The sequence below is a fragment of the Triturus cristatus genome, chromosome 3_2, assembly GCF_964204655.1.
Source record: "Triturus cristatus chromosome 3_2, aTriCri1.1, whole genome shotgun sequence".
NCBI lineage: Eukaryota > Metazoa > Chordata > Amphibia > Caudata > Salamandridae > Triturus > Triturus cristatus.
Window position 1 is genome coordinate 585,592,399 of NC_140584.1, and position 22,253 is coordinate 585,614,651.

At 42.3% G+C, this 22,253-nt stretch overlaps 1 protein-coding gene across 3 annotated transcripts in view; it reads right to left on the bottom strand.

The window, feature by feature from the left end:
• Positions 1–16,158: 16,158 nt before the first annotated feature.
• Positions 16,159–22,253, bottom strand: part of NHSL3 (NHS like 3) — a 353,065-nt gene continuing 346,970 nt past the window's right edge. For all 3 annotated transcript variants that reach the window (XM_085648381.1, XM_085648382.1, XM_085648383.1), the window contains exon 7: positions 16,159–16,720. In XM_085648381.1, coding sequence (XP_085504507.1) covers positions 16,695–16,720 — 26 coding nt within the window. In that variant the 3' untranslated portion in view covers positions 16,159–16,694. The remainder of the gene's footprint in view (positions 16,721–22,253) is intronic.

The following is a 22,253-nucleotide window of genomic DNA, read 5'->3' on the forward strand; positions in this document are numbered from 1 at the left end:
TTTTTTTGGTAGAGTTGTGATCTCTACAGTGGCAACGAATGTGCAGGAGTACCTCAACACCTTGTTTAGAGCTTATTGTGGAACCTGTGGTTTAGTGGACTTGTGCTGTGTCTCTTTCATTACTTCATATACTGCAAAGAGGATTTTAAGTGCTCTTGTGTAGGGAACACTGTTCTGTCTACTACTCTGTGCCATTTAGAGATTTTTTTTAACTAAAACGAAAATAAATAAACTTGAACACCTGGTGACGGTTTATTGTAGCGCCGAGGCACAAGATACAGTGTATGCACTCAACTACCCTTGTGAGCATCAGCATGAGACTTACACAGGGTGAGTGACTGCTTCAAAGTATAGCCATGTGTACTGTACTAAAATGAAAGCTGAGCGTTTTTATTTTTTAGAATAAAGCCTAAAGCTTACAGGGGCTGCCTTACCTCTGCCCAACTGCCTGTTCCATCACAGTGCCACATTTCACTACCGCGAGGTGTTCTACTAGATTGTAGCTGCATGTCTCACCTTACTGCTTCTAGGGTGGCATCTTCATTTCAGCTCGCGCATTCCTCATGTAATTGTAACCAATTCCGGTTGTTCTTCACCATGTGATTTTTCAGAAATAGAAACTACCAGGAACTAGACCACCTAATTAATTGTACCTTCAAATTCTCAATGTTTTCAAGAGTTGCATTTAAGAGAGTAAGCCTAGTTAACAAATTGCATGTTTTCTGCAGCTTTTATGTTGTTCTTTGTTTTGTTGTTGCTTTATCTATTCGTTTATTTTATTTTTACTAGCCACTTCTATTGTAGGGTGTCAGTATGCAGGATATTGTACCTTCTCCCTTTTTCCTCACTTCACCAGAGGATACTCCAATTAAATGGTCTAAGTGGAAGACCACTTTTTTTCATTATGCCAAAGTGTGTGGATGTAACCTTATGCCTGAAAGGAAAACTTGGCTTCTTATGCATTGCTTAGGCTGTGAAGGTCAGGAGGCATTTGAAAGTTTACCTAATCTGAAGGGCAAAGAGGAAGAAGACTTGAATAAATTTGGCACATGTACAAAAAGAACACTGCATTTACACTATTTTCCTAAAGTCAGTGTTGCGTTGGAGGTATCACTTGGCATGACAGAACAAGGATATGGAGAGAGTGTAGAGAAGTATGTAACTAGCTAGCCAAAGGAAACTAGCTTTATCTTACAAATTCTAAGTTACTTTGGAGGAACGGGTCAAGGGATCAGTTTATGCTCCCTGGTAATGTCAGTCTGATAAAGTACCACAAGAACCTTGGTTAAAGGATGATTCTACGTTTAACAAGGTTATCTGCATTGTCAAGCAGGTTGAGCATTCTTTGGTAGGTGTAGAGGAATTGGATAGTAACAGAACACTTGATGTTAGTAAATTTGGTAAGGAGGAAGATAGTAAATGCAAAGTAGCTCAAATTCAACAAACTAAATTTAAGTGGGTGTGTTATAAATGTGAAACTCCAGGACATGTTGCCTCTATTAAAAAATGCCTTTCTCTGAATGTAGTAAACTTCGAAAAAAGAAGGGACACTTTACCAAATGTTGCAGTTCACTTAAAAGCACTGGAAAGATAAACAACATATTCTCTGAGCTTGCCAAAGTTATGTAAGATTGTATCTGGGCTGACTCTACTGATGGGGGTGGGGGAACACTAAAGTTATAATTTCCATAAACGGATTATCTGTGGAAGATATTGTAGATTCTGGAGCTTGACTCACTCTGAGATCCAATGAGGTATTTGACAAGAAAGTCTGTTGTATGATAAAACGTGAAAGATCCCAATGTGATACCTGGTGGATATGGTGGGCAAACCATAGAAGTAAAATGATTCCTTGAAGCACAAATTGAATTACAAAGGAGCAGGATTCATGGGAAAGAGCATGTTCCAGGCAAGTGGAATAGTGTACCGAGCTGGCTGTATCAAAGGGACTGTGGAATTTTATTAGATCCTCATGCTTCTCCCAGGTTTAGACTAAGGGAAAATTGTATTAAGGATATATAAATGAGCAATATGCAGAGTTGAATAGTCTGAAATCTGATAGTCAGAATCATCATTGAATTTCCGGAAGTGATTTAAGAAAAAAATGTGGCGTTTGAAAGGGTACGTAAATCAAATAAAACTGTAAGAGGGTTCTACACTCATCGCATACTAAGTCAGGCCCATACCTATTTCTATGAAGAAATTTGTTGAAATGAAGTTGAACAGTCAATTCTCCTGTGGAGAGTGCAGAATGGGTTGCCTTCATTGTTGTGGCTCGTAAGCAAAAGGGAGACATTAGGTTGTTTGTGGATTTGAGCGCTTTGAATAAATGTGTAGTGATTGATCATTTTCCTTAACTGAATTTTACCGAAATGGTGTTCATGTTGCATTCAGTCTTATTTTATTCCACTCTTGACCTGTGATGAGTTTCATTTGGAGAGCGGCACCGAGAGAATCAAGACGTGCTGGATACATGCTAGGCATGTGGCTCAGTTTCCCTGCTTTTAATCACTGTATGGGCTTTTCTTGTCTGAAATTGACACACTCTGCCGGGATTCTGGCTAACAGCGTATTGTCAGCGCGACCTTTCTAGGAGCGTTCTATTTCACACCACATGGCGCTTTTAAATTCCTTAACCCCCTCTAAAGACATGCCATGTTTTGTTAGCAAGTCTTTCCCACATCCGGAGCCACAAATCCTGGACGCTTGCACACACCATTTGCCCCATATCACGCTCGGATTACAAGGCCCTCACGCCCTGCGGATCCATTTGTAATGAATTGCAGAGCCCATGGTCGGTTTACACTGCTTCCTCTCTCTTAATAAGAACTAGAATTCTTGCCGCCTTTTGCAAAGTGTCTTGCATGATGGGTTTATGCCTAGGCACATCCCCTAGATGAATGTCATTTCATGCGGCCATCGAGTATTGCATACTAGGGCCCAACAAGCATTTGACACTCTATTTTTTCTTTGGCAGCAACCGAACAGTGCATTTACCATCCCCTGCGTGATTCATTCCGATCATCAACTCAGTAAATATCTATCCATGTAAAGATTTTTTATTCAAAGGATACAATTTGTCAGCTGCCTTTAATTCTTCCAACCCACCTCCCCTCTCACAGAATCCAACCTATGGTGAATCAAGCCTTGAAGACCCCATTGGTATCTTTTACCTCTTTGTCTGGTAGGTCCTCTGCCAATTGCTTTCTTTCACTTTTTTAATACACCATACTGATGGTACCTTTTCCATCTGCACAGGCTGTCCCCCCCGTGTCCTGAAGAAAATTCGCCGTGATTCCAATTCCAATCACGCACTCTTCTGGGTCGAAACGTCGACGTGCTTGTCTAAATCCATACCCTACTTTCTCCATTCCACGCAAAAGGATAACTAAGTCCCAGTCAGACTGGGGATTCATGTACTTAGGGATGGCTGTCTTTTGAATGAGATTTTATAAACAACTTGTATATATTTCACTCATATACAGCACTTTATGGAATTATAGATCACTTAATCACCCTTGCGCCTTTTTTCTAAATTTCTGTTGATTGCCTGTGACCACTTTATTGTGTCTTTACTGCACCACTGAAATGTAAAAAAGAAAAGTGATTACGGTGTTTATACATTTTCTTTAGATTTATTCTAAATTGGTGTGTTCTACCCTTCTTTACTGAATTCCTTATTGTTAAGTGCTGGAGTAATTGTCCCTTTCACCTTGATGTCTATTATTAAGTGCTAAAGTAATTTTGTACCAGACAGAACCAACATTACCTCCAAAGTAGGCTGCATCCCGATTCTAAAGACCTTACCACCTTCATTACTGATTTTGGCATCTTCCGATTCGTGCTAATGTCAATTGGTCTTGTGTCAGCAGTGTTGCAGAGATTGATATAGAAGTTGTTTGGAAGCATGGAAGGAGTGAAGTGCTTCCAAGATGATATTTTAAAATTTGGAGAGACAAAACGTTGCATGATTTAACCCCTTCTATGCTCATGACGGAACAATTCCGTCATGAGCATCGGTTGAGCTGTGCTCATGACGGAACCGTTCCGTCATGGCCCCGCCGCGCTCGAACCCTTCAGCGCCGCGGGGGAATCCGCGCAGCGCTGAAGGGGTTAAGAGGGAGGCACATTTTGGACGTGCTTCGGAAGAATGGGTTAACCCTCAAACTAAGTAACTGCAAGTTTAGGTGCAAAACGATGGAGTATTTAGGACACTGTTTTGTCATAGTATCTCTCCCCAAAACAAGTTCATTCCCGACAATTTGTGTTTACGCAGTCCTTCTAGATGGTGAATTTCACAAGTTTATCCCTAACTTCTCACCCTTTTGCCCTTCACAGGGGCACACTACAGGGTTTCCCTTTTGTCATCAATATTTTTTGTCCTGGCGTTGGAGCCATTTGCGGCTTGGATCCAGCAAGATACTCTCTTCTGGGGTATCCGGAGGAACAAGGCATGGAAGGGAAGGACCTCTGACATTTCATAATATGTTACACAGCCCTGCCTCTTAGTGTCCAGCATCTTACATATTTTTCAACTCTTTGAGAGCTACTTAGATTATCAGATCACGGTCGACCTCGGAGCTGAGGAACCGGGTTTGAGACTCGGCAGGGATGCTCAACATTCTGTGATTCTGGGCAAATCTCTCAATCTCCCCATGCCAAACAAAAATTAATGTGTTCGTTTGTAAAGTAACTGGTGCTCAAGTAAAGAGCTCAGATATCTTCGGCATAAGTTCACGCTAAGTTACACACCACCCAAAATAAAAATAAAAAGTTGGGATAAGTCCCTCATGTTCCTTTTAGCAGGAAGATGGCTGAACTTGCCACAAACGTGTGTGGCTCCTATAGCAGTTCAGGGTTTTCAGTATGTAGGTATCCCAGGGAGGTGGCCATACAAGTCTGATCTGCCTCTTCTGAATGCGGATATTGCATAGAAGATGGATTGTTAGGTTGCAGGAATATTGTTTTGGGATTTGCTAGATTTCTGGTTCTCACAGCAGGGTTGCAGATTATCTCTCTAGATTCAGTTTGGTGTGAAGGAGGAAGAAGGTGATAAAGGTAAAGGTGTGTAGAGTTACTGAGGAAGCCATTATGCAGTAAGAATGGTTGTATGCTGTTGGTGATGATCCTGTATTACAGAAGCGGATTGAGGAGATACAAAATGAATGGAGTTCAGAGCTGCACAAGAATTCTGTCCAGTGCGAGAAGGGTTGTTTTGTGTGAGATGACACTGGTTGTGCCAGTGGTTCTTAGGGAAAGAATCACGAAGCTTGGACATAAGGGTCATCAGGGTATGGGCATAATGAAGGCGAGAGTAAGATTGAATTATTAGAGACTGGGTATGGATATTCAGATTGAGAGGTTGATAAGAGGGTGTCTTGATTGCATGAGAAGCTATTAGGTTTACAAGGTAAGAAGTCCCCCCCCCACCCTGCCCCTCTATCGCATATAAAGATATACCCAGTAAACCATGGGAGATAACCATGTAGCTATTGTGGTAACCTTACATTGTAGAGGATTGAGTAATAATCTTCTGGTTCGTCTAGATCAATTTTCAAGTAAGGCTGAGATTGGAATTGAAGAGGGGGAGGGGATAGACATAAAGTGAAATCTTTAGTAGAGAAAGTGTACCAGATGCCATTTTAACTGACACTGGCCAGCAATTTGTTTCAAGAGAAATGAAAGATTTTCAAATTCAAAAAGAGATAAAGTATATAAGGTGCTCATTGCATCGTCCTGAATGGATTGGAACTGTGGAGAGGTGTAATAGGGCAATAAAAGTGTTTGTGCAATTGGGGAGGAGTGCAGGTAGGCTTTGGAAGGAAGGTTTGAAAACATTTTTGTATGCCTGTTTTTTTCCACATTCTACAAGAGGTAAAGTACCATTTGAGTTATTCAGGGGTAGGAGAACAAACATAGAAATGACACCTGGTTGGATGAGTTGGGTAACAAAATAGTAGTGTTTAATGGGAACCAGGAAATGGTTTAACCAGGGAATTGAGATCTGTAGCTAAAGTTGAACTGTGCTTTGCGGAGGACAGTTGCGCATCACAATTTCAGCGAGACATGGCCTTATTAAAGAATCCCGTTCGGTCAGTTGGTTTCTCCAAATTCTCTGTTCCACAAAGGGTTGTCAAAGTGTTTTTTAATTCAGTCATGTTGGATAATGAGAGAATTTGGAACCTCAACAGGATGGTAACATTTAGAGGTTGTGTATAATAAATATTCACTGTAGTTCTGTAATATGTTATCCTGTTTTCTTATGCATTTTCTCTGACCTTCTCATGAGTTCGAGGACATTGTTTAGATTTCATTTTGCTGTAATGTAGACAATTCTTTTCATTGTATTGCACCTTTATTGCCATTTTAAAATAGAATGGGTGTGTGTGGTATCCTTAATAGATAGCTTTAGAATGTCACCCGGGTACAATGTTAGTTAACATTCCAGGTAGGTGATGATCTGACTGGAGTGTATTACTCTGGTCAGTTGAGCCTGGAACATGAATGCATTGGCTTGTGAACAGGGTGCTTCTAATAAAGAACCTAGGTACTCTTCTTTGCCACAGCTGCAATCATTACTAGATTTTCCATGGTTGATGGAGTATGCTACATGGATTGATCAGATGAGTGTTATCCCAAACATTCAAAAACTTAAAATGTTACCACAAAATGTTGTTTCTTCATACACATTTGTCCACCTACCCCCATGGCGAAACAAAAACGATGGGGCTGCCTTGCAGAATGTGACAAGGCTCCCTCCTCTCCCCAGTCTCCCATATCTCACACATATTCATAGGCTTTGGGCTGAATGGGGTACCTTGAAGAGTTGGGGGGCCCTATACACCGCAGGGGCCCCAGTTATCACCTTTGTTAAACAACAGTATATTTTCCATTCTGTACAAATAAAATACACAGGTTTCTCAAATGATGCAAACCACATGGACTTCTCCAACAAGTATCTACTTACCTTTGTACATGCTACACTGCTTAAATCTCCACTGTATGAGAGATCAGTCATCCAGGGTCTCTCATTAGTCTCTAACCATTTTCCCAATCGTCCTTTTGTTCATACAAAAGTGAATAACTGAATATTCACTGATGTTCACAGTGAGCAGCAAACACGGCAAGACACCTAAGCGAACTGGAAAATCCAAGTCACGAAAAGCTGTACTGCAACAATTTTTTTTGATAAGACTGCTTTTCAAAACTCCATTAGTCCCTAGATGTCCTCTCTGTGCCTTGTTAACCACATATATTTAACTTAAGTCATAACCATCACTTCCATGGTTCTCAGACTTTAGAGATATTCTATAGCTGGGCATCCAAAAAGGACGGTGATCGTGGACTGCTTGATGGGTTTTGTCAGATTAGTTTCACAAGAAAGGGTTTTCATGTACAAACAGAATTACTATGGATTGGGCTGTCCAAAATAGGGTAGGAATGAAAAGGTTCAGATTGAGGATGTTATTTATAGCTTGGACTTCACTGTTAATCTGAACAACCCAAACGCCACTTCTGCACCACTACAGTCTTCTTATGAGTGTTGGCTCCTAGAGGGAGCAGCTGCCTGTAGCAGCCTATTTAATTTACATGTAAAGATATTCAATGCACAGTTCCAAGTGGTTTCTGTTACTCAAATGTACTTTTTCTGGTTTGCAAACATTTTCATATGTGGATTGTTATCAGAGCAGCATATTTATAGATTAAAATGCCTCACCTAACTTATTGTCACTCCATCTCTTTATTGCAGCTTTCCAAATTTCTGGGAAGAATTGTCCACTCACCCTTATTTACCTAGGAGCATAGATAACTCTCACTATGACAACCAACATTCTAGTCATGTCACTCCAGGGAAACAATTCACTTAGAAGTGCATAACATTGAATCATCATAAACTGAGTTGTATCCATGCCATACTTGACATTATACTTCTGACAGTTTCCCCCTTCCGTGCACTCAGCTCAGCCCACACAGATCTACACGCACACTTTCTCCCACCCAAACATACAAGCCTGCCTGTAATTGTTCCAGAATATTTGAGTACTAGATGTTGCAGAAGTGGTCATGGCTGTCTCTACAGAATGCTAATGAAACACAGGAGACGCAACACTCAGGACAGGAAATGGTTCATACTGATTTGCCAGACAGCTAGGTCAAGTCACAGGGTAAACAAGTCACATAATGCACAGACACAAAAAGGTTTTCCTTCAAAAGAATTTGTTTATTGATGATCTTTTTGTTCTAAAAGCTTTTTCTTCAAACTATCATAGCCAACGCGTTTCATCCAATCAGTGACTTCATCAGGGCTTATGTAAATGTTCTTCCTGTGTGTCACGATAGCTGTATGTATCTTTCAAAAGAAAGAAGTCAGAGTGCCTTGAAATTGAGATCAATTGAGGTACTTTCCTAATGGCTTCTATTGCAAAATCTTCCATCCACTGCCGCGTGGCGCCTCGCAACAAAGCAGTTAGCTCACAATTTTGGTGCGAGATGCCACGCAGGAGTCCTGCACTCTCTGGACCATAAAAGGTTTCATTCCACAATGGATGGAAGATTTTGCAATAGAAGCCATTAAGAAAATACCTCGATTGGCCTCAATTCAGAGGCACTCTGACTTCTTTCTTTTGAAAGATCTATACAGTTTTCGTGACACACAGAAAGAACATTTACATAAGCCCTGAAGAAGTCCTGGATGGAACAAAACGCGTTGGCTACGATCACTCAAAGAAGACATTTTTAGAACAAAAAGATCATAAATAAAGAAATCAACATTTAAAGAAAACCCTTCTTAAATCTGAGCATTATGTAACTTGTTTGCATTTACCCTCTGACTAACTGTCTGGCATATCATTACAAACAATTTCCAAAACTGAGTGCGGAGTCCTGGGGATAATAGTCATGGGGTTTCTCCTGTGAGGAAGATTAAGAGAACTAGTCTTTCAGACTCATGCACCATTGTATCTGAAATATAATCTCAACCCACTTTAGTGATAGGTGTGATAAAGTCTTGCCTCAGTCTCTTTTTGTAAATCACTTAGAATGCTAAATAACTTATGATTTCTCACACATATTCTGTATTGTGGAATAAGTTTTGATCTAGACCAGCTCACATTCTTCATGGGGTTCCAAAGAATCCAGAATGGCATTCCTCCCTCAACCTCCCACCCCCATAAGCTTTACATTCTTCAACTTGCTTTGATGTTTTCTTTTTTCTGGGGTTTTTGACACACTGTACCAGGGGAAACAGCCGTTACACAGCATACATTACAATGCATGCCATTACAACGCGAAAGGCTTGTTGCAGGGGGCAGAAGGTATTGGATTTAACTCCAACACCTTCCCTACTGTTGCACACACTGGAGTTGGCATAATAAATTATACTACTCCAACTTACAGCGCACCCCGACAGCAAGTCGGGGTAAAGATTTGCGTAGCAACAGCATGCGGTGTAATAGGATGCGTTGTAATGTCATACAACCCTGTACCCGCCACTCACAGATTCAATTGATTTGTACCCTCATTCACTGATGCACATCATGATCGTTTCATCATTTTTTTCAATGTGTAGAACCGGGGGTTGAGTGACTGCTACCTCCTATTTGATTCCTAAAATAATTTCCCATTTAACCCACAAAAAAATATGTTACTTACCCTGTTTGTTGCAGGTAGTGCTGTAGATTCACATGCTCTGCATACTCCTGCCATCTAGTGTTGGGTTCAGACTGTTGCAACTTGTTTTTATTCAAAGATGTCCTTTGAGTCACAATGTCTCGGTGACGCCTCCTCTCGTCATGAATGCACATGGGCCGGACTCTATTGGCAGTTTGTTTTGCATACAGTGGGTTAGAGTAGGTAGAAGATATCGGTAACTACCAGATAGGCGGGTTAGCGCATGTGAATCTAAAGCACTGCATGCAATGAACAGATGCTTAAAGGGTAACAATCAGTTCACAGGATGTGTAGCTGTAGATACCAATGTACTGTACAAAGCAGTACTCCCCTAAGCAGCAGCTAGCAAGCGGATGGTGCAGAGGTCTGAAACCGAGCTCTCAAAACACTCCGACTTATTTAGCTTGTTACCTTACAAGAATATATACAACAATGTTTTGAGAGTGGACCACGTGGAAACTGCAGATGTCAGCTATGGGTATGTTCTCTAGAAAAGACATTGCAGCGCCCTGTTTACGGGTGGATTGTGGTCTGGGGTCGTTTTGGCTTTAATGTAACAGGTTTGGATACATTTAACAATCACCTGTCAATCCATGCCTAGGAGATGGCATGACCTTCATGAGGCTGCAAGATGGCTATGAAAAGCTGTTAGGTTTTACGAAAATACTTTTTTAAATATAGTACATAAGAGCACGCCTGAAGTAAAGTGCTCTCTCGGCTACCAAGTTATGTAGCAGAAAAAGACTGGACACTTAACTGTTTGGTTAGAGTGGAATGGGGAGACCACCTTAGGTAAGAAGTTAGGATTCTTTCTAAGAACTACTCTGTCAGTGCAGATCTGGAACAAAGGATGCTGCAGAGTGAGGACCTGTAGTTCACGGATACATCTAAGAGACGTTATTGCTACCAGAAAGGCAATCTTCCAAGAAAGGAACTGCAGAGGGCAAGAATGCAGTGGCTCAAAAGGGGGTCACATAAGTCTGGTTAGGACAATACTGAGATTCCAGACTGGGGCAGGAATCACCCTGGGTGGAATGACATGTTCCATAAAAGCTTTCATAATGGATTTTGAAGAGTGAGGAGAGTTTCCGGTTATGCATGTATGCAGCGATAGCTGCTAGGTATAGCTGAACTGATGTGTAGGCTAACCTGGACTTTTGTAGATACAAATAGCAGACAATGTCTTGTACTGCAGGCCTAAGAGGATTTTTTGCGGTTTGAAGTACAGTAGTGCACATATAGCTTCCATGCAATAGCATCGCAGGTTTGTGTAGTGAGCCTATGCTCCTTCCTGCATGTATCCAGCCACTCTTTAGGTAGGTCAAGATAGCCAAACGCTAGGACCTCAGGAGCCAAATCACGAGGTTGAGCTGCATGGGGTCCAGCTGCCTGACTTTGCCATGGTTTTGTGTGAGAAGGTCAGGCCTATTGGGGAGCTTCTCATGAGAGGGGATGGACATTTCCAGAAGCGATGAGTACCTATGGTTGTCTGGCCTACTTTGGAGCCACCAGGAAGGAGGTGAGAATGCTTGCCTCAGGTTCCTGACCACATACAATAGAAGTGGAAGAGGAGGAAAAGCATATTTAAAGATCTGTGACCTATTCATCCATAGTAGAAACAACCACCAACATGCCAATACTGATGACGTTTTTAAATTAGTTTACATTTGGGCACACGTTAACTACTTAATGCAACCCCAAACCTTTTATTTCAATGTCTCTTTTATTTTATTTTCACAAGGACATTTTCTTTTTTAAACCTTTTTTTACCAAAAAACATTAAAAAGATTTGTCATCTATTATAAAACACCACATCCAAATTTTATAATCACAGCTCTTATATAAAAAAAAATTCAAAAAACATTTAGACACATACTAATAATCAAAAAATGAAAAATTAACATATAACATTTAGTGACAAATTAACACATACTCAAAAACTAAACAGGTTAAACACTGAAATAGAAAGGTTCAATTGCCCGGGTAGGTTATTTAACCTATGTGGTGTTTTATAATAATAGATCACAAAAAATTGTAATGTTTTTTGATAAAAGACTCAAAAAAGAAAAAGTCCTTTTGAAAACAAAATAAAATAAATGAGACATTGAAACAAAAAAGTTTCGGGTTGCATTAAGTAGTTAACGTGTGCCCAAATGTAAAATAATTAAAAAAACTTCATCAGTATTGGCATGTTGGTTGTTGTTTCTAGTATATTCAGCTTAGTCTTACTGATAAGAGCCAAAACCCTCTTTTGTTAGCTACTATTCATCCATAGAGCACTGCCCATAAACCGGGGGTGTGGGAACATGGCAGCAAAGTCTGGGCATTTCAAGTTTTCCCACGTGGCAAAAAGGTCTATGTTTGGGTGCCCCATCTTTGAAAGTAAGGGAGTAGGACGTCGCGGTAGAATTACCATTCTTAGACGTGTTACTGCATCCTGTTGATCAGGTCTAAAAGCCGTTGTGCTCTCTGAGAAAATATTCTGGTAGAAGATGTACTTCATGGTGTATCGCCCAGCGCTAGACTGGCTGTGCTAAGGCTGATAGTTGAGGGGAGTGTGTCCCTCCCAGCTTTGGTGGGTAGAACATGGCAGTCATGTTGTCTGTGGGCATAATAACCACCTTGCCCTGAATATCCTTAAGAAAGGTTTTGAGGACTAGATGAATGGCTTACAGTTCCAAGTGGTTGTGTGGAGACCTTGTTGGTGACGTGGTAGCACACCCTGGACTGCCATCTTGTTCAGATAAACTCCCCAGCAGCCTAGAGATGCATCTGTGGTGATAGCCACCTGCGGAATTAGTTCTACAAAGGACTTGCCCGCAACAAATTGCTGCTGTTCCGCCACAGCAGAGAGCGATGGGTACTGGCCCCTTTTAACAGTAGATCTTCCAAATGACTCTCAGCATGTGACCACTGACCTGACAGACATTCCTAAAGCGGGGGCATATGGAGCAACGTGTGAGGCACTAGGTAATACATGAGGCTATCATGCTGAAGTGGTGCATTACCTTGTGCACTGGGAGGGGATGAAGTGGCTGAAAAAGAGTCAGAAGCTGCTGGAATGTCTGTGCTCTTTAGATGCTGGGGCAAGTTTTGCCCGCGACTGCGTTTAGGACTCACCACAGAAAAGACTGGATTTGGGAGTGAGTCCAATTGTGACTAGGTGGTGATGACTGTAAACCCAATGCTGTGCAAGAGGAAAATGGCAGACTGGGTGTGGGCTAAGCAGGCTTGTCTGCTTGCACTTTTGATCAGCCAGTCATTGAGTTCCTCCCCTCCTGCGGTAGGTTGCTACCACTTCTAGACACTTCGTGAAGACCGATGGGGCCGTGGTGATCCCAAAGAGTAGAACTTTCAATTGGTAGTGTTGACCACTTACCATGAAGCTCAGGTGCCGCCAATGAGCCAGATGAATTGTGATGTGAAATTAAGTATCCTTCAGGTTTAATGTTGCCAGAAAGGTCACCTTGATGCAGCAGGGAGATACCATCTTGCAGGGTCACCATTTGAAAATGTTCTGATAGGATGCATCTGAGAGGCTGAAGGTTAAGGAATGGCCTGAGGGAGACATCCAGTTAAAGGATGAGGAAGTATATGGAGTAAACGCCTTTGCCCTGGTGTAGACGGGGCACTGGCTTATGGCTCCCTTGAGTAAGAGCACCTGAACCTCCTACTGTAGTAACAAAAGAGGTTATGGGCTGAGATTGTGGGTGCAAGGTGGGATGTTTGGTGGGGATGATATGAGCTCCAGGCATTAGCCGTGCTCGATAAATGATAGAACTCATCTATCCGTGGTGATCCCTTCCAACGGGTAAGAAATCCCTGAAGAACCCGACAAGATAGGTGTAGTGTGATCAGAGGGGATGCGCGATAAGTCAGGTTTAAAGTAGACGCTCCCTTCCAGGGAGAACCTCTGCCCTGACCTTTTGAGTGGTTCCCTAAAGGATGTCCATGTGTAACCTGTGCCACCCTGTTGGTGATGATCCATTTTCTACAGGCGGTAGGACTGGGTTGGCTCAGGTGAACTGGCTTTGGACCCACCTCTTGCCTGCTGCTTCAGAAAGGAGCCACTGCCAGAAGGAACCTGAGAGCACCCAGGCTGCAATAGCCTTGGCAGTTCGTTTCCTTTTTATATTTTCTACAGCAAATTATTAACCTACAGTCTGAACAGGTGCTCCACATCAAAAGGCAGGTTAACAACATGCTGCTGCACCTCCAACTTGAAGCCAGGAGTGACGGCGAAGGAAAACTGAGGTGTTTGACCCTCTGGCTGCCAGCTCGGCTGAATCCAAGGCGCAACTGATGACTTTCCCCACTTACTATTTCCTCACTTTTTTTGAAATATTGACCAGGGACATGTTGAAGGAGGCCATTTATCTCCTCCCAATGAGCGTAATCGTACTGAGACATGAAGCCCACTGAACGCGATGCACCAGTGTGTGGCAGCACCGACCCCAGCCCTTTTACCTGCAGCACAAATAAGCTTGCTTTCCTTTTTAAGAGGCCGAGATTCAGCTGTGGCCTGAGCTGCCGGGCAGTAGTGAGGACCATAGAGTCCGGTGGGATATACCCCTGATGTAAAGAGGGCCGGAGGGTGCTGGCTGGTACTTTTTTTTCCCAACCTTGGGTGTTACCACCTGGGATTTGACCGGGGCCATGAAAACATCAGGGGTAGATTTTATCACACCTTTGAGAATAGGAAGGTATTGGAAGCACAGTATGTTTCAGAGAATGCCTCGACCAAGAAATAGTTATCTTTAAGATGGCGTACATTTCCCCTTTATGATAAGCAGCCGCACATTGGCTAATGATATGGCATACTGTCGTGTCATGTGGTGGGGAGGCCCTAAAAAGGACATGAATGAGATCTGCCATCACACCCCTGAGTCTCTACATCATAATCCTCTCAAGGATCATCCATAGGATGTGGGTAAACTGGAGTAAAGTTCTCCGCTGGAGAGTAGGGGCTGGAGCTGCCTGTGTCAGAGTGCGTCTTCAGTGACCCTTGAAGGTAAGTCATGGGAGGCAAGAGAGGAAATGGAGAGGGAGGGATTAACGGTGGAAGTGGTTATGGGTAAGGTGGAATAGGAGGAGGAGAAGTAGTAGGGCAACAACTTTGTATCAAGGCCTTTTGGAGAGTTAGGAGGTGGTGAAGTGTCCGCAGGTGGAACATCTTCGAAGGGAAACTTGCAGTTCTAAGGCAGAGTCGGTTGTCGATGGTCTTGGGGCCGACAAAGTTTTGGTGTCGAGTGGTTTTGGCGAGAGGAGTTGGCTTCGACGGTTCGGCGCCAACACATGACCCGAGGGCCACTGAGGGTTGAGGCTCATGGTTAGGTCCCTTCACAGCCCTGAGACCTTGATTTGGCCAGAGGGCGGTGGTGCACCTGTATACGGTAGCGGCTAAAACACAGGGCTCAACGCTCGAAAGGCCTTGAGGGCCAAGTGGAACGGTTGTACAATTACTTTGAACTTGACGATGGAAGAAGCAATCGTAAGAACTGATGGGCATCAAATGAGCTTCTAAGCGACAGGAAGGAAGACAACGGGCTCCGGGGTCACAAAGAGAAACGTTGAACACGTCAGGACTGGCAGCAACGCTGATACACAGCCGAACCTGATGGCAGAGAAAATCAATCTAATAATAGTCAGCGCCCAGGTGCATTGGAGACCATAGGAGTGACATCAATTTTCAAACATCAGAGCACAACACTAGGTGTCACAAATATGCATAGCGCGAGTTGTTACAGCCACAAATGCTTTGAGCAGGATTTTCATTCTTGCTAGCTCTCCCAAGATCTTAATTTACTTTCCCTCTTCTTCCTTTCCCAGATTGCAAAACACTCCTGTAAACTCTGGGCTTGTCTCAAATATTCTTGATTTGACTAAGTAGGTTTCTTCAATGCACTGCTACCTTTTCCATTGAACCTCCACTCAGCTGTCTATATTCATTTTGATCTCACTTAAACTTACCACTTCATTCTGTCTCCACCTAATTATCTATTTTGTATCAAAATCTGTTTTTTAAATGAGCAGAATCACTCACTTCTATACCTTAATTTTTCCCAGTGAGTCTTTATGTGCCCTTTACATTCCTTTTCTCTTGGTCGCTTATTGTGCACAGTCTAGATTTATCGTATTTTCCTACAGGATGAAAAACCTTGGAATACATTACCTTCACATGTTTGTCTTATACACACTCTGGCATGATCTAGAGTGTAACCAATTAATAGCTTTTTTTCCATTTTAAACATTTCACAAGCATTTTTACTTGGTCAGCTTGTGCTCCATTTTGTGAACTGACTGTTTGAAGGATTATCCTGAGTGCCCCTCTGAGGAGCAAAATGTGACCAATCCTGCCTTAAGGAGTAGAGTGAGTCTGCAATCCCACCCGAGGAGAAGCGCGCTCAGTCCTGTAACCACACCCACCCTCTCCCCTCCTCCCAGAAGCAGAGCACAGGACTTTATTCTGAGGAGAAAGGCAAAGGCAGATTTCTTTAAAAGTGCTTTCATTTCAGATTTTTTTGGGGTGCATGATTACAGAGCCTATTCTCCCAAACATTTTAAAATAAACAAAAGTAAACTGATAAAAGGCAAAAAATAAAAGGAGTCATCAGCCCTAAGCAACCCAGCCGAGTCTGCTGCACCTTTAGTATGAAGCAGAGGGGAATCCACAGACGCCACTGCAGGCGGTTTGCCAGCCAGGGTCACCCCACCCAGTCCTGTATGAAAAAAAGTTGTTTCAACAAACTACAGGCCACTTGTGCACCACCATCCCTCTGTTTTAGTCCAGTGTGTTTTCTAACATTTTCCTCTTTTAATTAACAATAAAAATGCGAAACGAAAGCTGCAGTTCGAAAGTGAAACCCCCACACCGTTGCATAAATATCAAGGCCACTTCTGGTTAAGGCATCTGCATCTTCCTTGCATTAAATTAAAGAGTCTCCCATTCTGTGCTTTGTGGTGAGGCTACTCAGCCCCAGACAGAGTTCATTCCTGATGCTTGTTCAACGGATGCTTGTGGCGTCTCAAGGCGCTGAGCTTCCAGTCTCTTCTGGGGGAGAGAGAAAAGCAAAGACCGGCCATGTTAGCAGATTATTAACTGCAAAGAGGCATCACACAGCAACAGTTATGTGCTCCACAGGAAGAAAACGAGTTACTTACCTGTAACTTCAGTTATCCAGTATTTATAGATTTCATAGATTCACATGTTTGAATCATTTCCCGTCGCAGTGGGAGTCCCACAGTACCATAGGAAAGCAATATGTAATAGTATTATAGGCTATAAAAGGTTAGTTTAATAGCCTATGTCCTTTTTTTAAAAAAAAGAAACAAACAAACTATGACCTATCAGGCGACAGCACCCTCTGGAACATTCTCAACAGAGGCTCAGTTCCTCAGATTTTCGAGCACCAGTGAAGACTCCAATAACTCAATCTAAAGGGGGAGCCTCTAAGGGGAGGAGGGTGCATTACATGTGAATCAATGAAAGATACCATTACTAGATAACTGAAGTTACAGGTGAATAACTCATTTTCTTCTCCAGTATGGATCTTTAATTTAGTCACATGCCTGAATCAGAATAACAAGCAGTCTAAGCTTTAGGTAATGTCATTTCAACCTTTGCGGATGAAGGGCAGGAGTATAAATGAGCGTATAGCATAGTAAGAGTAACATTAATACTTTATCTTAGTAACGTAGTGCAATGCAAATATAATATATAATAAGTAAGCATCAAAAGTCAAAGAGGCTTACCTCATTGAAACAGATGTCATAGCACTGCCTGTCCGACTGCTGCACCACTGTGATGTGCCGAATCAAGGCAATAGTGCTCTGTGAAAGTGTAAACGCTCTTAGATATTGCCGCATTACAATTCTTATCTAAAGGAACTCAAGCAAACAAAGCAGCAGAAGTGGAGACTGCTCTTGTAGAGCGCGCCTTTGCAGTAGATGAAAGTAGTTTGCCCGCTCTGGAATGGCAAAATTGAATAGTGATGGAGATCCATCTTGCAATTGTTGCTTTAGGAACTCGTTTGCCCTGTCGAGCTTGACCATATGCAACGAAGAGCTGTTGGGACTTGCAAAACTATTCGGTACATTGTAAGTAAAATTTAAGACATCTCTTTATGTCCAAGGTGTGGAGAGACTGCTCTGCTGGAGTAGTCGAAGTAGGAATAAAGGTTCGAAGAATAACTGGTTCATTAAAATGAAATTGTGTGGGCACTAAAGTATAAACTTTGGGTTAGTTCGAAGAATTGTTATTCAAGAGAAAAGTCTCTTGGATTGTTAATGCCTGAATCTCACTCACCCATCTTGTGGATGTTAGACCTCAAATTCCTTACCTGGAAGGTAACCACTCTCCTTGATCTGACTTATGAATAGGTTCAAAAGGTGGTTTGATGAGTTGGGAAAGGACAATGTTAAGGTGCCACTCTGGTGGCGGAGGTCTTACCAGTGGGAACACTCGTGGTCCTTCCATAAATTGTTTTATAATCTTGGTGAAGCATCTCAAATGGAACTTGAGAAGAACGCCTATATCTGGATATTGCTGCAAGATGTACCCTCACGGATGCATGCACCAGAGCTGAACGGGCGAGTGAGAAAAGATACAGTAGGATCTGTTCCAGAGGTGCTTCTAACCTCTGGAACAGTGTTGTTGACACCATTAACAGAATCTTTCCCACTTTAGTCTGGAGGATCTATTGGGTAATTCTGCTTTTGCGCTCTGTAGAACATCCCTGCAGTCCTGGGGAATTCATGGAATTCAGAAGCCATGCATAGGATCTGTTCCAATGGCGATTCTAATGGGTGTAAATAGTGTTGTTGATACCATAAACATAATCTTTCCCACTTTAGTCTGGAGGATCTATTGGCTAATTCTTCTTTTGCGCTCTGTAGAATATCCCTGCAGTCCTGGGGAATTAATGGAATTCAGGAGCCATGCATATAATTGGAGAGAACATGGATACAGGTGCAGAACCTGGCACTGGTTCATTGTCAGGAGTGTTGGTTTTGTCCGCAAATAACCTGGCTAGGACTCAGACAGCAGGAAGAGCTCAGTAAACCAATACTGCTGGGGCCACTAGGGGCTATTCGGATCAAGCAACATCTCTCCAATTTCATCTAGCTGAGAACCCCGGGATCATGGGGAATCGGGGGGGGGGGGGGGGGGGGGGGGAGGGAGGGGGGGGGGTCTGATAGTGTATGCATATATTCTGCATTATCTTATCCTAATCCTAATTTCTTCTTGACAAGGAAGAAACGAGAGTAGAAACCATTGTTTCTTTTATTAAAGGGTACTCGCTCTATTGCGCCCTTGGCGTGTATGAGGAGGGCCTCTCCTCCTAATAAGTGAAGACTGGGAGAGTGAACCCCTTCGAGGGTGATTTGGCAGGGTTTGTATGAACCCAAGTGTAAGGCCGTAGGTCACCAGATCCAATACCCATGATTGGTCATAGTTCAAGTTTGGTTCTTTTTTTAAAAAGGACATAGTTAGGCTATTAAACTAACCTTCTATTGCCATTATAGCTTATAATACTATTACATACCGCTTTCCTATGGTACTGTGGCACTCTCACTTCGACAATGGGGAATGATTCAAGCATGTGAATCTATGAAAGATCCAATAAAGGATAAGTAGAGGGAAATGCAAGCCTCAGAAAAAAGGGGCTGGGGGTCACCGGAGAGAGCCGTAGGTAACCTGAAGACATGTTGGAGAGTGTATTTTGGCAGAAATGGGTGGGAGTCACTGGGTGAGAATAGCAAAGGTGCTGCTGCTTGGAAATGGAGTACACAGAGTGACATGTACATGCAGTATGGGTGGAGTCACAGCAAAATAATAAATATGAATTGTTTACAATTGTAGTTTCGGGACTATTAGTCTATTAGCCCATTCAGTCACAGATATTCAACTGCTAACAGAACAGTTAAAGAGTCGATGCATAACTTATGGGTTCTCAATTTTACCACTCTGCCTTCTTCAGTTCACTCTATTTTTTCTGCCTGTGACTGCAAGTATGTTAGGAATAATATATATATTTTCAACCATGCTTCGGTTTGGTGTCCTGACACATATTAGAAGGCAGACAAAGTTGCAGCTGACGATAACCAGGATTGTGGAGCTACACGCAATCGACGTAGACATCACACGTGAGTCTCACGAGCATATGAAGTATCGCGCGCTGTGGCGTCCGGTCTCTCACAACCTCGAGTGTTTGAGATTCAACACACACAGCGTATGACGAGGAAGAGAAGATGTAACTCCAGGTATTTGTACTCTTCTATGTCCTCGTTAGTCCAGCTATGCTCTTAATTTACAACATAGCCCTGTTCATCAAGGAGGGTCCTCTTGGACCCCTATTCTAGGTTGGTCTCTTTCCCTCAGCATCAGCTCACCAGAGTAACATTAATATCACGTCAATAAGAGACGCAGGCATACTTTAGACGTGTTCCTCTGTTTAGTTAGCAGCTCGTTAGGTCTCTTTCTCTTAGCATCAGCTTACTAGAATAATATTAATATCACGTCAATAAGACACGCAGGCATACTTTAGATGTGTTCCTCTGTTTAGTTAACAGCTCGTTATGCAAGTTTGTCGTTTGCCGTTTTTCATGGACCTGTTTTATTAGAATCTCTTGCTCCATACAGACGTTAAGGAACGGATTACATTTATTTTTATATGGAAACTATACACTTTATGAGCAGCTCTGCATCATGAGAGAGAGCTAATTTTACAATAAAGGAAGTCTTTCCTCCATAAGAGCCTTGGAACACTTTGAAGGTATAAAACAGACCATGAGTTTTAAACTAATTAGCATAACAGATGGTCTCAACAGTGGGACAAATGAGTGATTTTATTCTTATTTGCCACAGCAGATTTCTGAGGAGTCAGGCGTATATTAAACGCTCAGATTGAATATTCTTACAGAGGCACCTTTTGTGGACCTCTAGCCTTGACACGGACTATACGCAACCGACCGGATTGAATTGTGCTGGTTAGTTACATTAACATGTACACATGCTACTATAGAATAGCTCACCAAGTGGGATATAAGGTGTTCTCATGTAAACACAGACATGGTGCACTGACTGAGTAAATGACAAGTGTCCTCTTTAATAACACAACGCTGTCGTGCATCTTCAAAAAGGCTCTTCTTTCTCAAATTCTTTTTATTTCTTCACAAGATGTTGTCATGCTTTGTATTTTCTTAGGTCTTTACTATTCTTTCTAACCTAGACTAGTCTGTCTCTTGAAGTAGCGGTTATCAGAAATTATTAAAAATATACTCTGTGAGGGTACACATTTGATTATGATCCCTTTGTATTTTTATATTGCCTCCGCTGTTTTAAATAAAGAAATTAAGCGGTCCTGAGGAAGGTGGACACAAGTTCAATAATCCACTGAAACGTGCGTCGGCCTGATCTATTTTCCAGCTGGCTGCAGAACCTTGGAACACAAATGAAGGATCGTCGCCAAGAGTTACTTAGTGCAAGCCTTGCTAGCTGGAACATTATGCATGAGATGTGTGTATGAGTATGTTTGTGATGTGGTGACTGTATGTGAGGCTGTATAACTGATTTTCGTAAGGGGTTTATACACCTTTTGATTAACTGTATGTTGAATATTGTATTATTTTGGTTCTTTTTTGTGTTTATTGTATTTATACTGGTCTTTTTGCTGAATTTAGTATGATTTGCACTCTATACTGTAACACAATTAGTTCATGACTTGCATTTTGAAGAAAATATCTATGCTAAAAAGGTTTACAAGTGGTATAATTAAAATATAACAAATCAAAATAAAATGAGTCATACTACACTTAAAGTCATGCTTTGAATGTGCATTTAATAACCTCATTACAAGGGACAGCCCGTGTGAGCTCATCTTAGCCAGTGTTAAAACATTAGTTGGTCGAGTGGGAGGTTTTTTCTATATTATTTTTGCTTTATTCCCCTTTCTCCCAGACCACAAAGTATTTCTCAAGGGGTACCTTCCATCCTGTGTGCAAGTATGTTAGGTCCAGGATGGAGAAAAGACTTTGGCGGGTTGGTCATATGTTTGCAGGACTAAAGGGGTCATATTGATTACAGTAACTTGTACTTGGTTACTCTTACATATTAGAATCTTCAGGGCAACCTATGCGAAAATTCCTAAGCATACTCTATGGAAAGAAAATGGCAGCCCGGGAGTAGAGAGGGCACACCTGATTTGTCAGCACAGTGAACCACCCATTCAATTCCTGGCATTTCAAGTTGGTGCCACTCGACCCAGGGGATTTGCTAATGGCTAGTTTCAGGTGGAGAGGGGCTAGCTGTGAGTTTTAGTCAGAACCAAGGGTGTGTGATGGCATCTTCGGCGGCAATCACAAATAGAGGCTGTTAGAGATGCTAGTGTTTGCAAGTAGGTTAGTGAATTTGGGGTAGGTTCAGTTGAGGCTAGCTTGGGTTACTGGGTTTGGATGGCCAGTGGCAAAAGAGTAGTTTGCGCCCTGAAAGTTCTTCAAAACGAGAGTTGGGATGACCTTTTACTGCAAAAGATTTCAGAACAGGCCTGTGTGAGTTGAGGGGGAGGGGGTTCCACAGCAGTGCG